This window comes from Eubalaena glacialis, chromosome 14 (genome assembly GCF_028564815.1).
Source record: "Eubalaena glacialis isolate mEubGla1 chromosome 14, mEubGla1.1.hap2.+ XY, whole genome shotgun sequence".
Lineage (NCBI taxonomy): Eukaryota > Metazoa > Chordata > Mammalia > Artiodactyla > Balaenidae > Eubalaena > Eubalaena glacialis.
The window spans coordinates 8,593,712-8,619,410 of record NC_083729.1 but is presented as its reverse complement, the minus strand read 5'-3'; the positions used below and the strand labels follow the sequence as shown (position 1 = coordinate 8,619,410).

General features: G+C 50.0%; 1 protein-coding gene across 3 annotated transcripts in view; it reads right to left on the bottom strand.

Annotated features, from left to right (window-relative positions):
- Positions 1–3,134: 3,134 nt before the first annotated feature.
- LPIN1 (lipin 1) overlaps positions 3,135–25,699 on the bottom strand; it is a 70,024-nt gene continuing 47,459 nt past the window's right edge. For 2 of the 3 annotated variants that reach the window (XM_061168824.1, XM_061168826.1), the window contains 7 exons: positions 23,988–24,114; positions 22,589–22,737; positions 22,136–22,222; positions 15,464–15,616; positions 10,083–10,197; positions 8,740–8,843; positions 4,559–5,618 (listed from right to left, as the gene is read on the bottom strand). In XM_061168824.1, coding sequence (XP_061024807.1) covers positions 5,459–5,618; positions 8,740–8,843; positions 10,083–10,197; positions 15,464–15,616; positions 22,136–22,222; positions 22,589–22,737; positions 23,988–24,114 — 895 coding nt within the window. In that variant the 3' untranslated portion in view covers positions 4,559–5,458. Of the gene's footprint in view, positions 4,407–4,558; positions 5,619–8,739; positions 8,844–10,082; positions 10,198–15,463; positions 15,617–22,135; positions 22,223–22,588; positions 22,738–23,987; positions 24,115–25,699 lie in introns of those variants that run through there. The other variant, XM_061168825.1, reaches the window with a different exon arrangement.

Below are 25,699 nucleotides of genomic sequence, written 5' to 3'. Positions count from 1 at the left end.
AGTCGGTCGAGGCGCTGTATTGGGTTTCCAGGGGCCCCCATCCTTCAGCAGCTCCTTTCTGTGGCCCTGACCAGGCCAAAGCTAGATGTCAGCTGCTATAATACTGAAGCAGCTCCCTGGGGAACAGGATCCGGCCTCAGGTGTGTCCTCTGGAACTTGAGCGTGCATCAGAATCCTGGGGAGGATTTATGAGCACTGACTGTGGGCCCCACGCCCAGGGTTTGATTCAGGAGGCCCAGGGAAGAGCCCAGGAACGTGCATTTCTAGCAAGCTCTGATGCTGGCGCTACAGGCCCTGAGACTATATACTTTTGAGAACCACGAATCTAAATGGGTCTTAGACCTGAATGACAAGCAGCCACAAACTGCTCCCTCCTCGAGGCCGGTTAATGATGTTTGACCGGGGGCCATGCCAGCTGAAGGCACTTTGGTACCCGAATGGTCCCGCATGTTACTCCTTTCTCTCCCCATAAGCTCACGACACACCTGGCTGGCCTCCAAGGCAAGCACTGCAGGGAGGGGCCTTTGTCAAGCCAGGACAATGCGTTTAAAGGCTGAACTGCCAACCAAAACAGACTGCGCCCCCCGGTGGCCATCTGGGGGCCAATGACTTCCAGGGCCAGCTTCTGTCTGCTCAAATTCTGGTTTCCTGCAGACACCAAGACCTATCGCAGTGGTGGTGACACCCACCTCCACCTTCCACTGCAGCAGGAGTTGAAAAAGGGGTCAGAAACAGGAAGGAGACTCTAGTGGCGTTTTTTTTGGTTGGTTTGGGTTTTTTTTTATTCTTTTAAAAATTATTTTATTTATTTTATTTTTGGCTGCATTGGGTGTTTGTTGCTGCACGCGGGCTTTCTCTAGTTGCGGCGAGCGGGGCAGTGCCCAGGCTTCTCATTGCGGTGGCTTCTCTTGTTGCGGAGCACAGGCTCTAGAAGCACGGGCTTCAGCAGTTGTGGCACGTGGGCTCAGTAGTTGTGGCTCGCGGGCTCTAGAGCGCAGGCTCAGTAGTTATGGCACGTGGGCTCAGTAGCTGTGGCTCACGGGCTTAGTTGCTCCGCGGCATGTGGGATCTTCCCGGACCAGGGCTCGAACCTGTGTTCCCTGCATTGGCAGGCAGATTCTTAACCACTGCACCACCAGGGAAGCCCTCTAGTGGCGCTTTTAACCACCTTATCTTTGCTTAGCGCAGAGACGGGATGCCCCGCCACCCCCCGCCACTGCAGACCTGTAGAAGCAGGGCACAGTGCTTTGTACAGACACTTTCAAGGGGAGGCAGATGAGTAGGAAATGATGGGTGATGTGACAAAGCTCCCTGGAAGAGCTGGTTAGGACGACACTCCTGCTGGAACAAGGAAGTCAGATTCCAGAGTTTCAGTTTTTAAAATGGGGCCTGTGTAACTTTCCTCCACTCCTGTCCTCCTGTCCCAGGAGTGTACCAGGGCTGCCTGCGTTACCTTTTATAGGAAAGGTCACTCTGAGGTCCAAAGCCGGTGGTCACTGACCCATCGGCAATGTTCCTTGAGGTCCGATGACGTCACTGGCAAATCTGGTGGGGTGTATCAGGGTTTGAAAACAAGGATAGGAAGTATTTTGAATATTCAGGTGATTACAGCTGAGACATTGGGGAAATGCAAGCTACCGAACTGGTTTCCCTGGCACATGTGTGAGGGCTGCCTGCACAACCGAATGGAAACAGCATAGCCTACTGGCTCCACGGAGAGAAAGTGGTGATGGGCGAGCAGGTGGGGATCGCCGGGCCCAAGACCGCAGTTTATACTGATTTTTGCTTTCCAGATAAAAGCACCTACAACTTGAAATCAGGGTTGGAATAAATCTGTGATGTTCAGCTAAATGAGAGTTTGTTTTGTTTTTAAGATACAAAGGCATGAAGAGATGAACTGTTTGGATCTGGGCTTCAGGAGGAGCTCAGCCTGGTACCCTGTGGAGACATTTTGAAGTATTTAGGGACCAACATTCTTACATTTATTCCTGAAACACTCAGGCTGACGCACACAGGTAAATCAATAGGATGTCTCAGGCATGTCGACGATGCACAAAATCAATAGGAGTTATGACGGCTTTTAAGTGATCTGGGTGAACTCGCCAAGGGTTTTGACTGATTTGTTCAAAATGAGAGACAAATCGGGTATACCACAGAAAGTGTGCGAAAAATGAGGACAGTGGACATGAGGCAAGGGAACCTGTATTGTCTCTTTTATTTAACGTATATTATAGTGTTTTGGGATCTTAAAAAACTTGCTGGCTGGGAAAGATGGGCTGGCCATTTTGTAGAGATAGCAAAGGGCCCAGCTGAAGCATGCCTGTGATATGCAAACTAGCTGATCCAGAGCCAGGCCTCCTGTCTGGCCTGTGCACCCCAAGGAGGCACTAGTCCTCTGCCTTAATCAGCCCAGGGCAAAGGCACCAGGCAACCAAGGGCCACCCCTATAGCTCAGAGGCCACTGAAATGATTCGCACTAGGCAGTCCTAAGCTGTTCACCTTGCCCTGCCTTTCCTGCCGAAATCCCAGCAAGGGCCGTGGCCTCAGCTCCCCCCCCTCATTGTCTTTTGCCTCCTGACCACCCTGGTGCTTCCCCACGTGGCCCTGCTGGCGAGCTGCCTCCCATTCTGAGAACCTGCAAGTATAATAAGCTTGGTTTTCCTGAGCCTCTCCTGTGTTTTCTCTTGTGGCTGCACCTGATTGACATCCCATTCAAGAACAGGGAACAGAGCCCAGCTGTGTAAGAGCCACGTGTCAAACACCGATTATAGGCCAGGTCCTGGGAGGCACCTCAGGTACAGCGTTTAACTGAACCCTCCCTGCTCCAGAGTCACTCCCATCCAGGTGGGATGAGCCCAGGGGCGCAGCCCTCTCCTCTCCTCTCTGTCTTCACCCCTCCTTCCCCGCCGAGTGCATACAGAGGGTCAGTATTTCACCGAAGGCATCAGAAGAGACGGGCTCTTTTATTCCAAATATTGAATGAACAGTTCACAGTGTTAAGGGTTTCGTTTTTTTGTTTTTTGAGTAGAAAATAACATGCTTGATATCACACAGTAGGAAATCAGCATCTTAATAACTTACCAAAAACTATTTAAAATTCACACACCTGATTTTCAGGGAAGTCTTTCATTCGTCTCATTTGTTACAATACATCCTAGCTTTGCATCCAGCACAATGCAATGAAGTATTACAGTGATTTTTATCATTGTACCAGCATATACAAATACAGATCAAGCGTTGTAAATAAAATATATTTAAAGTGGCGATCCAAACCTAAAATGGAAAAGGGACTCCTCTTTGAAGGTGTCATCATTTTCTCCAACGTACCAGGGACATATATTTTTCTTCATCACGTGTGATGAATGTTTGATGACTTGTCGCAATGGAGGGATTCGCTTCCATCGGGCAACTCTGAAATGCGTGGTCCAAATAGAGCATCTTAGCACGTGGCTTTGGGGTCACTGAGTTACGGTTGTGTGAGCACAGATAAAACCAGCTGGCACATGCGTGAGTGCTGTCCGGGCACGAATCCCATTTTCCGAAGCCACGAGGCAGGTGTGAATGTCACTGCCTCTCCAGGGGTCACACTCTGAACCTGACTCAGGCCCGAGTGCGACTTTCTGGAAGGCATGCTCTGTTTCAGAGGGCAGTGGCGTGGAAGCTTAGGGTGCATCAAAATTGGGGGTCCAAAGTTGCATGCTCTTGCGAGGGAGAACTACAGCTGGTCGTCTTGATGAAGGGCACCCGCTCCGAGGGACAGGCCACCCAGTCTCATAGCCAGATTCCTCCCAGTGCAAGGGAGAAACTGTGCCGGCCTCTGCAGGCCCGTGAGCTTCTACGTAGTTCACAGCAGTTGAAGTTCACCCCAAAATACCCTCATGACAGAAAGAATGAATGTAGCCTCTGAAGGTCACTAATGGCTAGCCCAGGTTGAGGCAGGACTATTTTAAATCATTTTTAATGCCTCCAAAAGGGCATCTGCTGCTCTGAGAATCTGCGACCAGCTACGCACGGGTGTTTGCATTTCTCCGCGTGGCCACGCGAACCGCTCGGGAAAGGCGTCCGCTGCCAGCAGAGCCCACCGGCGACAGGGAAGGCAACGCCTCTGGGTTTTCTTTCACAGAAAGAGTAAAACTGCATTCAACTGTTCCACTGTTTGCCTCCATGACTCTAACCATGCGATTTAAATAGGAGAGCATTTCAACCACTGGAGTAAAACGCTCTTTGAAAAAAATAAGAGCTCGAAAAGCGAAATCTTTTACCAAAATAATTCTTTCACTTTTCAAATTATTCTCTTCTCCACAGGCCAATTTAACAAACAAGTAAAAGAATCATCTTCTACCGGCTTGACGAATGTCACTCAAATGACTACTTATCCACTTGCCCTTAAATCTGAGTGGGAAAAGCTAAAGGAAATAAAAAGTATGACTCATAAATTCCAAAAGAAGGTCAGTGTTGTGAGAATTATAGAATTAAGGCTCTTTGGATGGTCTAACACGTATATCTTTTTAATGTATTACTGACAGTTATAATAGAAAGAACATGGCTAAAATGCTTATAACAGTAACCCAATCAGAGTAAGGTAATAAATAATACTATCTACAAAGAATATAATTTAACTTCTTCAAACTATTTTCTTAAAACCAACCAGTTTCTGTTGAGAGCTCCCAAAAGAAACTGACATCATCACCGCTTGGCGTAAGCTCTGTGCGAGCCCACATTTTCAGCAGCGCGTTGCTGGACAGGTTGATGGCAGAGTGTCGAACTGATTCGAAATACTGCCTTGGTAATATTTCCTATAATCTGAACTTAAGGCATCGCAGAGTTACAGGGCGCTGGACAAAGCACATTCTAAATAAAATGTCTGCCACGGGTGCGTTAAGGCATAAACATTCCAGCCTTGTGCCACAAAAATGGGGGAAAATATGCCAGTTATATAGGTTAGCTTTAACCAGAGGAATTAAAAACATCAGACCAGTCGGCAAATACCGCAAGGGGACATCCGCAAGGTCAAGGCCCAGAACGGTGGGGTTTGGAGTCCCTTCCGAGACCTCAGATTCAGGTCACGGGACCCTGCACAGCCCTCCACATGGCACAAATGTGTCCCCCACTCTCCCAGAAGTCGTGCACACCTGGCGCCCCTCCTTGGATCCCGTCATCCCAGGGACCCCCCGGGTTCACAGCCCATCTTGCACACTAACCACTCCCAGCCTGCAGCAGGCTGGGGAGGGCAGCGCTGCCACGGGCTTGAAGCCTCAACCGGGCATGGCCTCCCCACCAGGGACGCACCCGACGTCCCGTCTAGGACGTACACATCACTTAGAAATGTCAACCCCGGCCAGGGGGCCGGGAGAGAAATGCTCCTCTTCTCTTAAGCAAATGACTGCAGGTTCCCAAACCTATCTTTTAATGGGGGCGCCCGATCTTCACAGGATGTCAAGAGGTGGCCCGGAACGTACTATGCTGATGCAGAATGAATGTCCTGGTTTTCAAAGGGTGGCAGCGGTTCTCTCCAAAAGGTGAAGTTACTGAACGTATCTGAGCAGGGAAAGTCGGAAGAATGGCTCCTTTTCAGCAAGGGGAAAACGTGGTCGACCACCTCGCAGAGTCTCACGTACCTGGGAGGAAAACGGACAACGTCACCGCCTGTGAGGGACACTCGGCCACGCGGGACAGCAGCACGTACCCACCAGCGGTGCCCGGGAGTCAGGAGGGATCCAGGACGCCCAGGGATGGACCATGTGCTTAACACGAGGGAGGCTGTTCTAGAATAATCCCTCACTAATTAACGGGAAACCAGAGAGTCTGCCAAGGAGGGGAGTCGGAGACGGCCTCATGGGCGAGGCGGGTGTGACCTGCCTTGACTCGAAGGAACAGAAGCAAGACAGCATGACAGACACAACCGCCCACCTTGGGGGCAGTGGAGACAAGAATCACAGAGAAGGCACATCTTCGGAGCGTCACCCAGAGGCTGCCTCACTGTGCAATGAAAGGGCAGTGGGCCCTGGGGTTAGGAGACTCCGATCTGACCTTCAGCTCTGCCATTTATGGGCTGTGCCACCTCCGACAAGTGGCTTCATCTCTCTAAGCCACGATTTCCTCAACCATAAAGGGAGAAAATGAAAACTGTGCACAGTGCTCATATGAGAATTAAATTAGATAACGTATGCCACGGTAAAATGATGTGAGCCGATGCTCCATAAATTTATTCAACAATAAATCATGAACACTACAACATAATTCGCCCTGGCTAATTGTTAGCCTCAGGAAAAAAAGCCATAGTTGGCATGAGGGTCAAGAGACCTGGGATCTACTCCCGCCTTACTGCTGTGGAACCCTGGGCAGGTGTCTTGCCCTCTCTGGGCCTCAGGTCCTTATGAATATGGACTTGGACCTGACCAGTGTTTCTCAACGCTCTCTGCAAGACTCTCTCACTCTGTTTTCTGTGTATTCCCAAGAAGATGTTGCATATTAGTTTCTGTGGCCTAGAACTACAAAAAGAAAGCTGCTGTACTGAATATGCATTCTCAGACCTCCGGGCACCTCCAACCAGAAACTGTGACAAGCCCAGGCCTCCCTGCATATCCTCAGAGTCCTCCCTGACAGCCACAGGTCCCTCTCCAGCTCTAATTGGCTAAGAACCAAAAAGGGCTTTTGAAATCCAAACTCAAGGAATTAGCATGTTCTGAGGCATAAAATAACTTTTAAATAAGGATGTGTGTGTGTGTATTTAATAAAGGACCTCCAAAGAACTTATGAGAAACATTGTGCTTGCACAAAATGGGGAAAAGCTCTCTTAGTAAGCAAGAATCGTCTTTCCTAGGGATTAAAACAAAATTTTAAAATACCCCCTGGCTTGGAGACCTGTCTGTTTGAGTTTTGTGGCTCTGGAAGGTGGCCCCTCCCTGCAGGGGGCAGTTCACGGCTCGTCATCAGGGTTCGGGGGTGCCAGATCCGAACCCACTCCATCTGTGCCTCTCTCGGACCAACCCTCCACACGCGGGGCTCCTTCAGAGCAGGCAGAGCTCACACACTGCTGGCCATAAACACCAAGAAAGAAAGCACTGAAGCCCCCCATCAGCGTGCGCCCCTGACTTCTCCGAGACAATGTCCCAGCTTCCAAGGGGCAAGCACCCACTTGGCTTTGAAATGGTGGTACCGAGTTTGGTGCCAGAGAAAAGTGTGTGCTTAAACTGGGGAAGGAGAGTCTCTCTCCCACAGGGAGAATCACATCTCCCGGTCTAGGTGGAAGACGACACCATTCCTTGGCGATAAATAAAGTTTCCTCCCCCAAGGCGTGGGCAAAGCGTGCATTTTCACCCCAGCGTCTCAGCGAATGGGATAACCTCAGAGGCCTCCTGGGCAGACCTTCGTAGATACTGGCATCCCCCTGTCAACACCCCTCATGACAAGACTTGCCACTGGGCTGCTGCCTGGGCAAAAACCTTTGCCATTTCAGGGCAGTGTGCCATCAGCTGAGAGTTCTTTTGACCCTAAATGGAAATCCGCTCTCTCCTCGAGACGGAGGAAACACTTTCACTTGGGGAACGACGGAGAAGAGGGAACTGAGACGTTATCAGCGCGGCCACTCAGAACTCAAGAGAGGGAGAAACCGTAAGGAAAGGGGTGTGGAAGAAAGAGTCCCTGCTGCCGTTCTGCCCATCAGGCAGCACCGCACGGCCTCCCCTTGTGAAGGATGGAGGCGGGTCCTGGCTCCCCCGCTCCCCTCTCGCCCCACATACCCTGGGAGCTGCTTACTTAGGTCCTGGCCTGGCTATGGGGGAGAGAGGCCTGGGGGGGCAGACCCCAGGGCGCCCTCTAGCCTGGAACTGTCCTGTTTAAGCTGGATTAGACTCCAACGGGTAAAAGGATCCTCTTGAAAGTGAAAATCTGCCCTAGGGGAACCTAGATCTCTACCAAACAAAAAAACCAATCCCTGGGAAGCCGCTAGACCCGAACTCCCCCAGTCCAACTCCTCCACATGAGGAGGGCCCCAGCAGGCCCCCTGGGGTCGCTCGGGCCAGAGGCCGTTTTCCAGGTCTGCAGGGGTCAGGCCAGGGATGCGGCCTCTGAAATGGACAAGGCAGGACGACACCTGTCTGCCCGACATCACCCAGTGGGCAAAGCTGAGGAAGCACTCTCCACTCTAAGAAGTCAGGGACCCAAAGCGAGACACATCCAAGTCAAGGGAGATTCCCGGCCAGCCAGGAGGCCTCACTGCAAACAGTAAACCCAGTTCAGCCCACGGCCTCGGGGAGAATGTGCTTCGGCCAAAAATATGAGAAGAATTCTTACCATCACATAGCCATGCTTCTGGTGAGAATATTATTACAGGTCAGTATGTGAAGGGCTACATAGGTTCCTCATCTTTAAATATAACTTCTCTTGATATTTTAATCTGGCTATATTTCCAATTCGCATTCTAGGCTTTCAAAACGAATTTGGCAAATGTAAGCCAGTAGTTTTCAAATTCATGCCATTCCACTCTGCAGCAGCATCTAACCACTCGTTTAAATTTTCGACCCGGTGGGGATCTGATTTAATGCAGGCTGTCCAAAAGTTAGGTTCTGGACAAAATCCGAGATGTTAACATATGTTTTCCTTGTAGGAATTAAAGATTAAAATATAGGCACTGAAGGATTAAAAAGGTATACTGTTGACTGTGAAACACCACTCCGAGGTCAAGATGATGACAACAGTAATGACACGGCGATCACAGCGAGGTTGCACAGTACTCACGAGGAGATGTTGGTCTTCGCGTGCTCCTGCACCAGCTCTCCTTTGGGGTTGACAGTGAATATCCTGTTCAGAGACACTCCCACTTGCTTGTACGAGTACACATCCTATATTTGGTAAAGTGTTAATTAGAAGAAAAGAGTTCATTGTAAATACAAATATTTCAGATTTGATACAAATACAGGCAGACCGCAGAGTTACTGCGGGTTCGGTTCCAGACACCACGACAAAGCAAATAAAGCCAATCATACGAATGTTTTGGTCTGCCGGTGTATATAAGTTATGTTTACACTACACTGTACTCTATAAAGTATGCAACAACTTTATGTCTAGAAAAGGTGCATACAAAAAACACTTTATTGCTGAAAATGCTAACCCTCATCTGAGTCTTCAGCGAGTCCTAGCAGTCACATCAAAGATCACTGATCCCAGATCGCCGTAACGTATAAAATCATGAAAAAGCTTGAAATATTGTGAGAACTACCAAAATGTGACACAGAGACAGGAAGTGAGCAAATGCTGTTGGAAGAATGGTGCCGACAGACTTGCTCAATGCCACAAACTTTCAATTTGTAAAAAAAAAAAAAAAAAATCCAATATTTGCGGAGAGTAACAAATCGAAGCGCAATAAAACGAGGTCTGCCTGTGTTATAAAATTTTCATTAAACTCGAATAATACCTCCAAGTAGTGTAGAGAAAGAATGTCTCTGGATGTGAAACTAGTAAGTCAGTTGTCCTCTCTGGGCCTCAGTTCACCCCTCTATTCAAGAACTGAGTTAAAAAGTAAACCACCTACTACATCCCCTGCAGTTCTAACATTCTTTAAGGTTATTCTGTGACCCATTTTCTTGGGCATGAGTTTCAAAAGCAGGAGAATTTTCTGACTGGGAAGTAAGTACCCAACTACATTCTCCAGAATGCTGACCTTTCTAGCAAATTTGGGAAGTACGCACAAAATCTCAAAGTATTACTTTTACCATAGGAAATAACACTCTTAAAACTTGAGACACTGAATTCACCTTTGTGCTTTGTGGTTCCATTCCGGTAGAAAGGGTCTAATCCTATTTAACGTTCTTGTTTTACTAATTTAGCAAGCAATTTGGAATTTAAAGTTTCTAGTTTCAAACTTCAAACTGAAACCCACAAGCCCACCTTCAAAGAAAACTAGAGGCCACGAAATAATGACGATCTCCTTGCCTTTAGATGCAGGCAAGCGGCTCTTTAGCAGTTATTTCTAGTAGGAGGAGAATCTGGCTTCACATGGGAGTCTAGGTCAGCCTTTCAGATGACGGCTATCTGAACAGACAGTAATTTCAAGAACTTGTATATACCCGACTACTACTTACAGCTGGTCGGTTTCCAAAAGCAGCATAAAAGGGTTCTGTATTTGGAAAAAACAAGTTTCTGATGTCTGTCAAACACTGGACTTTAAACTTCTCTGGCTTCTTTTCGATCACTTCTCTGTTAAAACAAATATATAATGGGTCAGCACGAGAGCGTCAGCTTCATTAGCATCAAACTACTTTTAACCGTCAAAGGTGCTGGGATACTAAGAGCTCTTTCGCATCTTCAGAAGTTAAATATGCGTTAAGTCGGTTAAGCCATCCCAGAGAAGCACTAGACAGAAAGTGAATCCGTACTTTCAAGTCTTCCCACAAGGAAAACACCCCAGACAAGTGATTTCAACAAAGACCTCCACCAGTCATCCAAGGAACAAAGAATTCCAGGGCACAGAGGAAGAGAAAACCTCTCCAGACTCGCTTCCCGAGGCCAGCCAGCATGACCTCAAAAACTAAACCGAAAGAGGTAGTAAAGTATGGGGAAAGTGTGGGCCAATCTCACTCGGGAACGCCAGTGCAAAAATTCTAAATAAGTTGAAAACTTTATTGCAATATATTAGCAAAGACCTAAATAAATGAAGAAATATACCATACAATTGAATTGGAATACTCAATATTATAATGAGATATTAATTCTCCATTGGTCTACAGATTCACTGTCATTTCAATTAAACTCTCACCAGGTTGTTGTCTGCATGTTTTTATGGAATGTGACTCAAATCGCTACACAGATGAACGAAGGCCAGAAACGGAGGCACACATTTATGGGCCTTCAATTTATGACCACGATGACAAGTCAAAGCAGAAGAGAAGGGCACTCTTTTCAGCAAATGGTGCTGAGACAACTGAATATCCATACAGGAAAAAGAGAAAAAGAAAATGGACCCCTAGTGCACTCTATATACAAAAATCAATTCCTGGTGAATTACAGACCTCAACGTGAAAGGCAACACCTTTAGGTAAAATATAGGAGACTTTCCTCAGGCCCACAGTCAGGGAAGGCTTTGTCAACACACAGAAAGTCCAAAAACTACAGGGGAAATGATCTGTTCAACTAAAGAAAACTCAGATTTATGTTCATCAAAAGCCATAAACTGGGGAAAGATATTTGTAGCGCTCATAACAAAGGCTACGTGTGCAGAATCTATAACACTCTTACAAATCAAAAGGAAAATAAGGGGAAAGACGTGAACAGGCACTTCACAGAAGATGAAGCCCACATGGCCAATAAACACGTGAAAAGAGACATTTCTCACCCACCAGAGTAGCAAAAATGTAAACGGCTGACAACGTGTAGGTAAGAAAGTAAAGCCGATGGAAGGAACACTTCGCACTGTTTGCTTCTGGTGTACGAACTGGTTCAACTACTTTGGACAACAGTTCGCAATGGCCGAAGAAAACCAAACATGTGCGTGCTCTGCGGCCCAGCAATCCTGCTCCTGGGGGTATACCCTGGGGCAACACTGCACAGGTGCCCCCAGAGGACACACACAAGCGGCACTGCTCCTAAGAGCAGAAAACCGGAAGTGGCTCAAGCACCCACCAACAGTAGAAAAGATAAGCGGGCTGTGGTGGAGTCTAACAACGGGACCTACACAGAAGCAAAAACGAGCCGGTTACAGCGACTCTCAACAATCCTGGGAACGTCATGTTGAGCAGTAAAAGTGAGTTCCGGAAGAACATATGATTCATTTACATAAGGTTCACAAATGTGCACAATTCAACATACTGGTTAGGATTACACATACACGTGCTAACTATTTAGAGGAGCAGGGAATGACTAACGCAAAATCCAGGGATAGCAGTTACTATTACGGCTCAGAGGGAGGGGTGAGAGCACATCCTCTCGCTTTATCTCGGTCGTGGGCAGGCTGGTGTTCACTGTCTGATTATTGGATGATCTCAAGGGTCCCTTTCAGCTTGTGTATATTACAGAGATACTGCATATCTATCTATCTATCTATCTATCTATCTATCTATCTATCGACAGATGCCTTGCATATATTTTAAAACTATTCTTCCGCACCTCAACAAAACGTAATTTAGATGATGATGATGCTGATGAGCCCCAAACTGAGTGTCAGAAGACCCAGCGGCTGGTCCTGGCTCTGCAAGGACTTCTACGGACTCCAGAACCCTCCTTAGCACTAAAAGGGCCTTACAGTCTACATCTCAGGACTCTTATACAGAGACACATGAGTGACTGTATGATTATAAGTCTCAAACTTCAATCCACTGCTTTGAGAGCAGCTCAGGACACTGCCCTGGGCCCCCAGCTCCAGGGAGGCCGCTGTTTTCCTGCCCCCCACCAGGAGGCCAGACTTAGTTTGGCTTGGCTGTCCTGAATGCGGGCATGAAGGGGAAGGGGAGAGGGTCATCAGAAATGGGCTGGTGTTCAACACCCATTTATGATAAAAGCTCTCCAGAAAGTAGGCATAGAGGGAACTTACCTCAACATAATAAAGGCCATATATGACAAACCCACAGCCAACAGCGTTCTCAATGGTGAAAAACTGAAACCATTCCCTCTAAAATCAGGAACAAGACAAGGATGCCCACTCTCACCACTGTTATTCAACATAGTTTTGGAAGTGTTAGCTACAGCAGTCAGAGAATAAAAAGAAATAAAAGGAATCCATATCGGAAAAGAAGAAGTAAAGCTGTCACTGTTTGCAGATGACATGATACTATACACAGAGAATCCTAAAGATGCTAACAGAAAACTACTAGAGCTAATCAATGAATTTGGTAAAGTAGCAGGATACAAAATTAATGCACAGAAATCTCTTGCATTCCTATACACTAATGATGAAAAATCTGAAAGGGAAATTAAGGAAACACTCCCATTTACCACTGAAACAAAAAGAATAAAATACCTAGGAATAAACCTACCCAAGGAGACAGAAGACCTGTATGCAGGAAACTATAAGACAGTGATGAAAGAAATTAAAGATGATACAAAGAGATGGAGAGATATACCATGTTCTTGGATTGGAAGAATCAACATTGTGAAAATGACTCTACTACCCAAAGCAATCTACAGATTCAATGCAATCCTTATCAAACTACCAATGGCATTTTTCACAGAACTAGAACAAAAAATTTCACAATTTGTATGGAAACACAAAAGACCCCAAATAGCCAAAGCAATCTTGAGAAAGAAAAACGGAGCTGGAGGAATCAGGCTCCCTGACTTCAGACTATACTACAAAGCTACAGTAATCAAGACAGTATGGTACTGGCACAAAAAACAGAAATATAGATCAATGGAACAGGATGGAAAGCCCAGAGATAAACCCACGCACATATGGTCACCTTATCTTTGATAAACGAGGCAAGAATATACAATGGAGAAAAGACAGCCTCTTCAATAAGTGGTGCTGGGAAAACTGGACAGTTACATGTAAAAGAATGAAATTAGAACACTCCCTAACACCATACACAAAAATAAGCTCAAAATGGATTAAAGACCTAAATGTAAGGCCAGACACTATCAAACTTTTAGAGGAAAACATAGGCAGAACACTCTATGACATAAATCACAGCAAGATCCTTTTTGACCCACCTCCTAGAGAAATGGAAATAAAAACAAAAACAAACAAATGGGACCTAATGAAACTTAAAAGCTTTTGCACAGCAAAGGAAACCATAAACAAGACGAAAAGACAACCCTCAGAATGGGAGAAGATATTTGCAAACGAAGCAGCTGACAAAGGATTAATCTCCAAAATATACAAGCAGCTCATGCAGCTCAATATCAAAAAAACAAACAACCCAATCCAAAAATGGGCAGAAAACCTAAACAGACATTTCTCCAAAGAAGATATACAGTTTGCCAACAAACACATGAAAGGATGCTCAACATCACTAATCATTAGAGAAATGCAAATCAAAACTACAATGAGGTATCACCTCACACCGGTCAGAATGGTCATCATCAAAAAACCTACAAACAATAAATGCTGGAGAGGGTGTGGAGAAAAGGGAACCCTCTTGCACTGTTGGTGGGAATGTAAATTGATACAGTCACTGTGGAGAACAGTATGGAGGTTCCTTAAAAAACTAAAAATAGAACTACCATACGACCCAGCAATCCCACTACTGGGCATATACCCTGAGAAAAACATAATTCAAGAAGAGTCATGTACCACAATGTTCACTGCAGCACTATTTACAATAGCCAGGACATGGAAGCAACCTAAGTGTCCATCGGCAGATGGATGGATAAAGAAGATGTGGCACATATATACAATGGAATATTCCTCAGCCATAAAAGGAAATGAAATTGAGTTATTTGTAGTGAGGTGGATGGACCTAGAGTCTGTCCTACAGAGTGAAGTAAGGCAGAAAGCGAAAAACAAATACTGTATGCTAACACATATGTATGGAATAAAAAAAAAAAAACCTTCTGATGAACCTAAGGGCAGGACAGGAATAAAGATGCAGACGTAGAGAATGGACTCGAGGACACGGGGATGGGGAAGGGTAAGCTGCGACTAAGTAAGAGCATAGCATGGACATATGTACACTGCCAAATGTAAAATAGATAGCTAGTGGGAAGCAGCTGCAACACAAGGGAAGATCAGCTCAGTGCTCTGTGACCACCTAGAGGGGTGGGATAGGGAGGGTGGGAGGGAGGGAGACGCAAGAGGGAAGAGATATGCGGATATATATATATGTATAGCTGATTCACTTTGTTATAAAGCAGAAACTAACACACCATTGTAAAGCAATTATACTCCCATAAAGATGTTAAAAAATAAATAAATAAATATTTTTAAAAATAACCAATCAAAGAAAAGAACTGGGCTGGTGGTCTATAAAAATAAACGGTGTGACCAGGACTCCTCATTACGGGAGGTCTCAGGCCAGGCAGGTGGTGATGGTGGCTGGTAGAGGGGCCACTGAACCCAGCCGAGGTCCCCGATTGGATGGAAAGCACACAGATAGATCCTCAGAGTCACTAAGACTCAGGCCAGCGATGCAGGGAGAGGGGCAGCTCCCCACGAAGGAGGGCAGCATGTGCTAAGGCTCAAAGCAGAGACCATCTCTCTGGACAACGGAGACAGTTCAGCACGACTGCATCACAGAACCCGGAGAGAATGAGACGGGAGAGGAGGACAAGGCGGGCAGTGAAGAGCCCGTGATGCCGAGCTCGTGGCCTTGGACTTTCTCCCGAGGGCCGTGACGAGCCAGCGAAGGATGCTGATGGGTGATGAGGCCAGACCCGCCCTTGAGGCTGAATCTCCGGGGCCCGGCACAGAGCGGGGGTGTCGGCTGGGAGGACGAGTAAAGCAGCTATTCTGGCAAAACCTCCGGTGAGCGGGAGGGGGGTCCTGAGCCAGCCCAGCGGTGCGGGGCGCGGGGCGGGCAGGCCGAGCCCTCACCTGTGCAAGGCGGAGAAGAGGCTGCTGGGGCTGAGGAGCAGCGGCCCCTGGGGCAGCACCGTGCCCCGCTCGTTGACCCAGTGCAGGTAGCCCCGCGTCATGTCCGCCATCCCGATGGCCCGTGCGGAGCAGTAGAGGAACTTGTACCCGTTTCTGAAAAAGAGACGAAACGTTCACGCTTAACAGCATCACACGATGGAGCCATCTCGCGTGCGCAAACCCTGATCTGTATCTGTTTCAGGAGGAAGGGCGCTGCTCTAATTCCCAAGCAAAAGGCCGCATTCTATAAAATCTTAATGGAGAAAGAAGCCTGAACGCCTTTCCCTGCCGTTTACTCAAGGACCCTCACGGCCTCACTCGGTTTAATCCTCACGGGAACCTTGTTCCGTAGGTGTCTTCCTCTCGCTTTACAGTTAGGGAAACTGAGGCCGGAGGCATCAAACTGTCCAACTTAGCTGCACCCGGACCGTTCATACATCTCCATCTGGCTGTTCAGCTGTATCCTTCATAATACCCTGATAACATAGACCGGTGAATGCGTTTCCCCAAGTCCTATGAGCCGTCATCAAACCTGGGGAGGGCATGTGGGAACCCTCACTTTGTAGCCAAGTCAGGCAGAAGTGTGGGTAAGCTGAGGACCTACCACTTACGACTGGTGCCTGAATTTGGGGCGGCCTTGCGGGAATGAGCCCTTAACCTGTGGGGTCTGCACTAACTAGGTAGTTAGTGCCAGAATTAAACTACTGGACACCCAGTTGGTGTCTGAAGAGAACTTGGGAATGGTGAAATGTGTGAAAACCCCACATATCTGGTGTCGGAAGTATCGCGAGTGAAGAAGCAGATCACAGGAGAATTCTTCTGTTAAACACAATTTTATTACTTTAGGAGAACTACAATGTCCCTTTTTTTGAACCGCTGAAAACTTAAGAGTCCGAAATGAGATGTTGTGCTATAAATATAAAATATATGCCAGATTTCAAGGCCTTACTATAAAGACATGAGATATGTCTCTGAATATGAGATACCTCCCAGAGTTTTTATATTGAGTACATGATTAAATGGTAATATTTTAACATAGCGGATTAAATACATGAAAAAAAATGTTTAAACCCCATCTGTACACTGATATCTCTCAAATTTACATTCGTAGCCCAGACCCCTCTCTGTACACTGTTATCTCTCAACTTTACATTCGTAACCCAGACCCCCCTCCTCTTAAGCTCCAGAGCAATACACTCAACGGCACACCCCACATTACCCATCAGATACCCACGAGTAGTACCTCAAACGCTTCCAGGCACCCCACCTTGGGGGCGGCACCCCTGCTAGCCCAGGTGGGAGGCCCACATCTCAGGGGCCCCCCTGGGTTTCTAGCCCCACTGCAACCCATCGGCAAGCCCGCTCAGTCCCACCCGTAACACCATGAACCCCGTGCCGCCCCTCAGTCCCCCCGCCCCCGCCAGCGGGACCTCTGACCTCTATTCCTGCAACAGCATCAATCATCTCCCTGCCCCCCGCCGAGCCTCCACAGAGAAAGAAAACTTAATACTCAACTCTCCAAAGCCTTGCCAGTTCTCTCAGATATAATCCAAATTCCTCGCCGGGACCCGCAAGGCCACTGAGACCCGGTCCCCGCCTTTCTCTCCAGCCTCATCTGCTCCCTGGCACCGGGCTGGACACCAGGTGTTCTCACTGTCCTCGCACTCGCCACACCCCTTCCTGCTCCTGCCGTTCCTGCTGCCTGCACGCTGTTCCCCTGGGCCTCCGGGCTCGCCTGCCCCCTCACCTCGTCCAGATCTGCTCAGACAGCACCTCCTCGGCGGGCCCCCCCTCGTCCGCCCAGCTAATAAAACACACCCTCCCTCACCCTCACCCCAGGCACTAAGCCCTCGCTCTGCTTTTTTCCTCATGCACCACCGGTCACTAACATTACACGACAGCCCCTTGTTTGACTGTGTCTCATTAATCCACGAGCTCCCTGAGGGTGGGGACCTTGTCTCATTCCTCGCTGTTAACTCCAGCGCCGAAAACAGTGCTTGGCAAGTCGCAGACACTCTGTAAATCTTTGCTGCATGGGTAAATACAAACTACCCGCTTCCTATCCGACTTACTGCTCCGCCGTGAATACTTCGTGCTGGCCAAAGGACTTGTCTTGAGATTTGCCTAATAATATGTTCTTTAAAACCAAGAAACAGGAAAGTGCCGGGACGAAGAGAATCTAGAAATATCAGGTTGTTTGCAATACAGGGATGCATCTGAAAATCAAGCAACCATTTTAATGAAACATCTTTGTATCTGAGCTGTCTAATTAATGCAATCTTCTTTTTTTAAATCACTATTTCTGTATATAGCTCTTCACATCGAAGTCCTAAAAGCTGCCACCTGCAGGGGTCTGAGATGCTAATTTTATTTAAGGCTTGGTTTGCAAATATGCTTCATGGCTTCATCCTGCCACTGGCTGTCCTCACCACACAAGTGTTCTGCTTCAAAGGCCGTTACTAAACGTAGCTGGAAAAGCAGCTCGAGGACGTCCTAACGGGAGAAATGCCTGTTGGTGGCAGCAGGGATCACCTCTCCAGAGCCTTCACCCCCCGTGAAAGCTGTGTGAAACGCCAGGTGTTCCCATCAGTCTCTCAGGTGGCAGAGAGTCACCGGAAAGCTTACTCTCAACGGTACCCCTCATGGGTAAGACCCCTCGCTCAGAAGGGCAGCCGGTAGCAGGACACAGCAGGCATACCCACCGGACACTCCCGAGCCAGGCTGGGCTGGGCGTGCTCAGGGGCCCAGCACAGCCCTTCCCTGCAGGAGTAGAGTGTACTGCGGGACCAACTGTGATGGAAACAGGACACGGGACGGAGCAAGGTGGCCACGAGGGACCCCCAGGGCAGGAAGGACAGCCCTGCCTGAAGAGGTACCAGTGAACAGAGGTGCAACACACACACGTGGGTCACACTTACCCCTCCGACATCTCAGCAACTAGAACAGGGCTCTGGGGAAACGCCAGAGACAAAAAGAAGGCATCATTCCATGGCCAGGCTTAGTACAAATGATTTTCTCCTTTCGTCCCAATCTCTACATCCCTCTTAGAGGCCTGGAGAGATACTGAAATAGATTGGAAAGATTCCGTTTGGGTAACCTTCTACCTCTTCTACTTAATTTTGCAAGATAAGCTTCTATATTGGAGTTTCTCAATGACTAGTTGCCAATGACACGCCCCAGTCATGACAATCAAAGATGTCTCCAGACACTGCCACATATACCATGGGGGGCAAAATCCCCACTGAACGCCAGTGATGTACAGGAAAGGGAACTCGGTAGCCCTGTCTGCAGCCGTAGAGGAAGGGTACTCGCCTGCCACCTTAAGAAAGGAAAGGTCAGGGCCAAACTCAGGCTCGTTCTCAGCCCCGCCTCCACGGGCCCTGCCGTCTGGTGCCAGCCAACTTCCAGGTCACGTAGGCCGCCGGCCCCCCGCGCCGACGGCCCCCTGCGCCGCGGGCCCCCTGCGCCGCCGGCCCCCTGCACCGCCGGCCCCCCGCGCCGCCGGCCCCCTGCACCGGGGCCCTCTGCACCGCGGGCCCCCTGCACCGCCGGCCCCCTGCACCATCGGCCCTCTGCACCGCGGGCCCCCCGCACCGCCGGCCCCCCGCACCGCCGGCCCCCCGCACCGCGGGCCCTCTGCACCGGGGCCTCCCTTCTGTGAGCGCTCCTCACCCCCACGAACCTGCCCATCTCTCGGCCCCTCCTCCCACTCCTACCTCCACCTGTGATGAGCCTTCCTCTCTTTCAGAACTCTGCTCGTCCAGTAAGGCTCAGCTCAGGCGCCACCTTCTCACTGAAGCCTTCTTTGATTCCTCGCCCTTCCAATCAGAACTCACTTCTCCTTCACGGACGTCTGTAAAATCTGCCTCTCTCACCACACCCCGCCCCAGTGCCTCGTTACGGGGCGTGCTGTAGGTGTACTTCTTGGGGGTCACAGGGTGCCTGACGGGGGGGGCTGGCAGCACCCCCTAGCGCACCCGGAACAGCGCCCGGTGCAGAGCGGGTTTGCGGTCAGGCTCAGCGCATCCAGGCCATAGAGCTGCCCGGGGCACCAATTCTGGCCTGGAGAGGCTTGATGGCTTGATGAGGCTTGATGAGGACCACGGGGTCTGAGCCGGGCATTACAGGCTGAAAAACTGGGGGAGGCAAAAATCAGAGGTAAAGGCACGCCAAGCAGAAGCCACCATGTGAGCAAAGGTGGGAAGATGGGAAAACGACGGATACGGGGTGGGGAACAGTCAGACTGGATTCGAGCAAGAAGGTCTGCGGAGAAGCGGCAGCAAATCAGGAACTAACAGAAGCTGACCCGAAACCGCGGGGTCTGAGAGCCACACTAAGGAGCCTGCCCTTGCTCTTGTACAGAGCCTGGGGGACGGCCAGAACATCACTGGTCTAACCGTCCGGGTGCCACCTCAAACTCAGTGAACAAGTTAAGTGCCAAGCTCCCTCCTCTCAACCAAAATGAAAACACAACAAGCACTCTGTAATTCTCAGATCCTCACCCACGGATCGGACTCATTCTAAATCAATCAATCGAACCAAAAGAACGATCAGGCATTCTTCAGTAAGCTACGCAACTTTATTTTTCAAGAAGATACCTTTTCTAGGGAAACCCAGGAGAGACACAAATCAACACCAAAAAAAAAAAGAACAGGCAAAACACAGTGCCTTTTTTTTTTTTTAACCTTACAGTAAGAACAGGAATAGCTTTATGTTCCAAAACCCAAAATGAATCAGGCTGTGAACTACCCTGTATCCTGACCCACAGGGGTTTCTTTCGACTAAAAATAGAGACAGTTTTCAGTGTCAGGTTATTCAAGGCAGCTCATCAGTGGATTAATCCTTCGAGGCAAAGAGTCAGCCGCGCGGAGGTGGCGGGAAAGGCCCTGAACACACCGCCTACAGGAGCAAGGCCGGGAGAACCTCTCAGGGGGCAGCTCGGGAATATCGACCAAAACTTTCCGTGTGCTCGGCCTTCCACCGGCAATTCTCCTTCTGAGAATCCACCTTACAGCGGCCCTTCTGTAAGTGTCGTACCTTCTCTACTTATCTGTATGCTCGTTGTACATAATAAAGACTTTCTGTAAATGCTTATTGCATCACTATTGGAAAGAGTGAAAAACTGGAAACTCCCTATCGTGTTCACCAACAGAGGACTAATTAAATACAGGATGGTTTATCCACAGCATGGAATTTTGTACTGCAGTTAAGAAGAATGAGGTAAACCTCACACATAATGAAACAGAAGGATCTTTCATTAAATAATGTGCACATGGGGCGGGGGAGCATGTAAATGAATTTTCAGTACAGACGGAACCAAACCGGTCACAGTAGTTCCACTGGTAGAGAACGTATAATACTCGTAGCCGATAACTTGCAGCTTATTGGTAAGGCAGGAGAAAGATGTGACCTTTGTACTTTTCTATTTCTCTCGTTTTTCTTATTTATTTTTTTCAAAGAAGCATGTATTACTTTTAACATTTCTTAAGGAAGACATCCAGAAAAGGAAAGTCAAATCAATGAGCTGGGCATCTAAGAAGTGAGAAGCTTTGAATCCACCAGGAGAAAAGGTCCTCCCAGGCACCTCGTGCCTCAGCAACCCGAAGCGTGAGGTTCAGGAGGCCAGAGACCATGTCTATGTCATCATCACAGCACCAGGCACGCAACAGGCACTCAATAAACACTGGATAAATGAATGGATGAGGAGCAGGAAAGTGTACTTCACTCACTTGTGCTCAGAGTACTGGCGACAGCTTTGAGTGCCCGTTCCCCATCACCACCACCGCCACCGTCACCGCCACCGTGGGCCGGAGGTGCGCACACCGGGGCGGAGTCCCATCAGCCCAGGGCACCTCCCGGCTCTAACTAACTGGAGGACAGAGAGCAGTGGGGCGGAGAGGTTTCACTTACGTGGGAGACTCTAGTCCACAGAGAGATGGAGACAGTGGGACCAAGCACCTGCTGGCGGTGGTGCAGGGATGGGGACCCCAAGAGCTCTGAACCCTGGAGACGAGCCAGAACAGATGCACTGGACTTGGAGCCAGGCCGACCAGGGTTTCAGTGCGTTCTGCCTCTTAGCAGCTCTGGGAATTTGGACAAATTGTCTTAACCCTCTAAACCTAGAAATGATATTCCTTGCTTCTCGGAACTACTGTAAGAGTTAAGTGAAGTGACAGATGTGCCCGACACACGAGAGCAACTCAAGATCTACCCTCCCACACTGACGTCCCAGGTACGGCCCCTCCGAGCGCTCCCCGGACCAGGTGGGCAAGATGTGCACTGCTGGCTGGCCCACAAAACCTGCTTGGAATCTGGACCTTTTCAGCCTAAAATAACTCCCTTGGTCTACATCAGAGACCACCATGTCCTCACCCGACTACCTGTGCCATTCCTCAGTATGAACTGAACCTCAACCCCTCCCCTTAGGCTGCCACCGCCTTCCTCCTCTGTCAATTTGCAATTCCCCAGCCACTTCCTTTCTTGCCTTTTGGTACTGAATTCAGATCTGAAGTTGGCGGGATTCACCACGCGCTCAGGACCCTCCCTGGCCAAGGGACACCCGTCTTTGTAAGTCAGCCCGTCAGCAAAGGTTCTGTGTACGGATTGCCGCAAGTACTTCGGCTGTGTACTTACTGGCTCACTTTATGGTACAGCTTGGCGATGCCCTGGTGGGTCCAATCCTTCCCAAGGGTGGGCAAAATGTGGCCAAGAGTATCTGATCTAAATAAAAACAGAGACAGGAAAAATAAAGTTAAAAGGGCATCACGAAAGGGGAAAAAAAAAAAAAAAGTCATTCTGACTCATCGCACCATAAATGCCTCATTAAAAAATGCAAATGGGATGCACGACTTGCTCTCTGGACGGAAACCCCGAAACTGAGCAACAAAGTCAAGGAGCCACCGCCCCAGAGGGAAGCGACCCCCGATCCCCCACTGCAGCTGTTTAAATCAAGGAGCTATGGCTCCGCGGGCGGCACCGACCACCCCAGAAACTGAACTGCATGAGCTGCACAATGCCCCAGAAAGAGGAACTGACACACTGGCTCCAGACCCCGGGGTCCCACGGCCCCGAGTCGGCGGGACCCACCTAGTGATGGTTCCATCGATGTCAGAGATGATAACCTTATCGTCCCAGTTCCACAAGTAGATGGTGCCTTCACAGCGGCACGTGCCCTGGTACTGCGTGGTGACGCTGAAGACCACGTCGTTGGGTCCGTTCTTCAACTTCAGGCTTTTCTGAAAGATATGAACTCTGTGTCCGCTGGAGGGCGAGGCTCAGAGAGAGGGATCTTCGGTTTCTGTTCCACGAGAAAGCAGATCCGGATTTTTTTTTTTCAAAGCACCACCCTAGGCCGCCGTACAGTTCTTTCCCTGTCTTGCTCTCGAGGAGGACTGGTCCTTCCAGGACTTGGGCAACCTGAACCCCAGGCCCCCTCGCAGGCCCCAGGGTAGTGCAGCTCACCCACGTCCCCTGGGGTTTGTAAGTGACAGGCTCTGAGGGTTGCCGCAGGAAATCACAACTTCAGACTGGGATGCACTTACTAGGCCACGGCTGAGCACGAAGGGCTATGGCCGGGGAGACGAATCTCAGTCAAGTGTGAAAATACGTTCCCCGAACCAGCCGTGAGTACTAGTTAATACACAGACACAGACTGGAAGAAAGCAGTCGTCTCAGTTATCAGGTACATCTCACACCCAGAAGCCCAGAAGCTAGACCCCAGGAAGTCACACCAGATTCAGAAGGCAGAATCCCCTCTCAGCGGCTCTGAATCTCTGCACCGGGGCCCCCGAGTGCAAGCCAGCTGCGGGCAGGAGTCCAGATCGCCCCCAGCGGCGCAGGGTGTCAGGCCTGACCGTTCTCTTTTCCCATCAGACACCGTCACAACGAAGCCTGGCCCCCACGAACTCTTAGGAGAGCAGCAGGGCGCAGACACCTGCTCGCTGTCTGCTCCTGGGAAACAGGGTCCAGGGATTAAAATGGGCGGTACAGCCGCAGAGCAGAGGACGCTGTGATCAGGATGGCGCCCTGCTGCCGGAAGCTCTCTGAGTCCCATCACAAGTGCTCCAGTTCCCCCAGTTCAGGAGATGCGGTTGACTTAACAAACACATCTCTGGAAAAGTGGAAACAGCCCTGCGAGATTTGGGCTATCCGTCATTCACAGCTCAGAATAAATTCACGCCTTCAGGCCGCCTTCCGCCAACACTTGCGGACAGGAGCCTCCAGGGCAGCGTCAGGGCCGGCACAGGGGAAGTGACGCCGAGGAGCCAGGCTGGGCAGCAGCTGACGTGGGGCGTGAACCGGAGGCACCGAGAGGGGCATGTGAGGTCGCGGGGGGGCAGCAGGCAGTTGGATAGAGAAGGTGCCAGAGCTGAAGCCGGAGCCGGAGCATGGGAGGGACGCCCGGATCGTGGAACCCACTGAGTCCAGGTGGCCGTGGCTGGGCCAGTGCCCACAGCGTGGTGGAGGGGGAGGACAGGACACTCACCAGCTGCTCTGACGTGAGGCGCAGGGTCTTCTTGTAGCTAACGCTGGACAGCAGGGGGAGGTGGCTTGAGCTGGACAGCTTGGCGGCCGTGTGCTCCTCATCACTGGAGGATGACTCATGCTTTATTCTGGAACACACAGTGATGTAATTGCCAATTAGGAAGTACATCTGGGTAGCCATTAAAAATGCATTAGGCCGAAATCGATGACGGAGTCCATCGGGTGTCTCCCAGTGCTGTCTCTGGGGTGGTCACCGACCAGACGCCGTCACTAATCCCATCCATGCGGCTCCTGCATTATTCATCCGGGACTGCCTCTCCTCGTTCACGTCCCTGTTACCATCACTCTACTTTAAACCAAGAGGCTCCCCCTCCTGATCAGCGGGGTTAAGCGCCCTCCTGGCCTTGGAGGATGCTCACATCCTCTCTCTTCCCCTGTCCCAGGCTGCTGGCCAAGCACAAGGAGCCCACATTTTCTGCACGTCCAAGCTGATCAGTTCCCAGTACACACCGCTCCAAACGCACAATTCCAAATAACGAGGACACTCTAGGCCTTACGAACAGGTGCCGGGGGAGCCAAGAAAGGCCCCCCGATGCTCCCCAGGACCCCTAAGCAGGCTGCCCCAGGAGCAAGAGCCGTACCTTATTCACCTGCACAGAATCCAGTGCTCCGAGCGCTTCTGGACTTCTCCACGTGGTCAGGGGCTGGGAGGTGCAGGTGGGAAGCAGGCTCATTTTCTTTAAATAGCTCAGGTAAGGCATGTCAGCAATTAGCTGTTCCCTGGATTCAAATCCTGCTATGGCATAGACCCCAACCCAGCAGTACTAGACCTGCTTCCCGGGACCATTTTCTTTAAAAATGCCGTTAACGCCCTACAAAGTGCTTCGTAAACGTTTGTTAGGCTAAATGGAGAAAGCTAGGCAGCCCCAGAGCAGGCCCCGCCCGAGACTCCCCGGATGCACGCCTCCCCGCAAAGCTTCTGGCTCAGCGCGTCCCTTCATGCAAGACAGGCACACGGGGCTCCATCTCATCTTTGCATCTCAGTGAACTCCTACCTTGTCCTCCTGCTACCTCGCCCTCCCTTCCCTTCTACCAGGAAGTGATTGGGTACTTCCTCTGCAGCCTGTTGCTTTCTTGCCCCATGTGCTCGTTCCAGAAGCAGTTCCTACAATCCAATACTGCCCCGCACTAGGGCAGACAAGAGGGAAGACCCCATTACACGGCACCCCGCTTCTGTGTTCTTTTCTACTGGCTCCTTCCACGTCCAGAATAAGCCGCCCCTCCCCAGGCCCCTGCTCCCGGGGCCCTACGAGGGGCGGCCTGTGGGCTGCGGGCTGGTGGACTTGAGCTCATGCCACCGATGCCTCTAGGCACCATGCCAGGCGTGGAGGATACAGCAAGCAGCCTGGCCCCTGCGCTCCCCGGGGCGTTCTGTCTAAGCAATCACAACAGAGCTGGACCAGTGCTATGCTAAGAAGGCAGAGGACATCCGAGCGCAGCCGGACGAGGGGTCCAGGAGCTCACAGAACAATCCGGGCTGGAGTCACAGACTTGGCCAAAACGGGGACACAGCCCTGGTGAACGAGCCGTGGGGACAGGTGACTATGTCCACGGAGAATGAGCACGTAGCCTAGAATCCTGGTTGGTCCACGGCGGGGTTAAGCTACAACTGGATGAATCTATACCTGTGACACTGGGGGCCGGTCCTAGGTA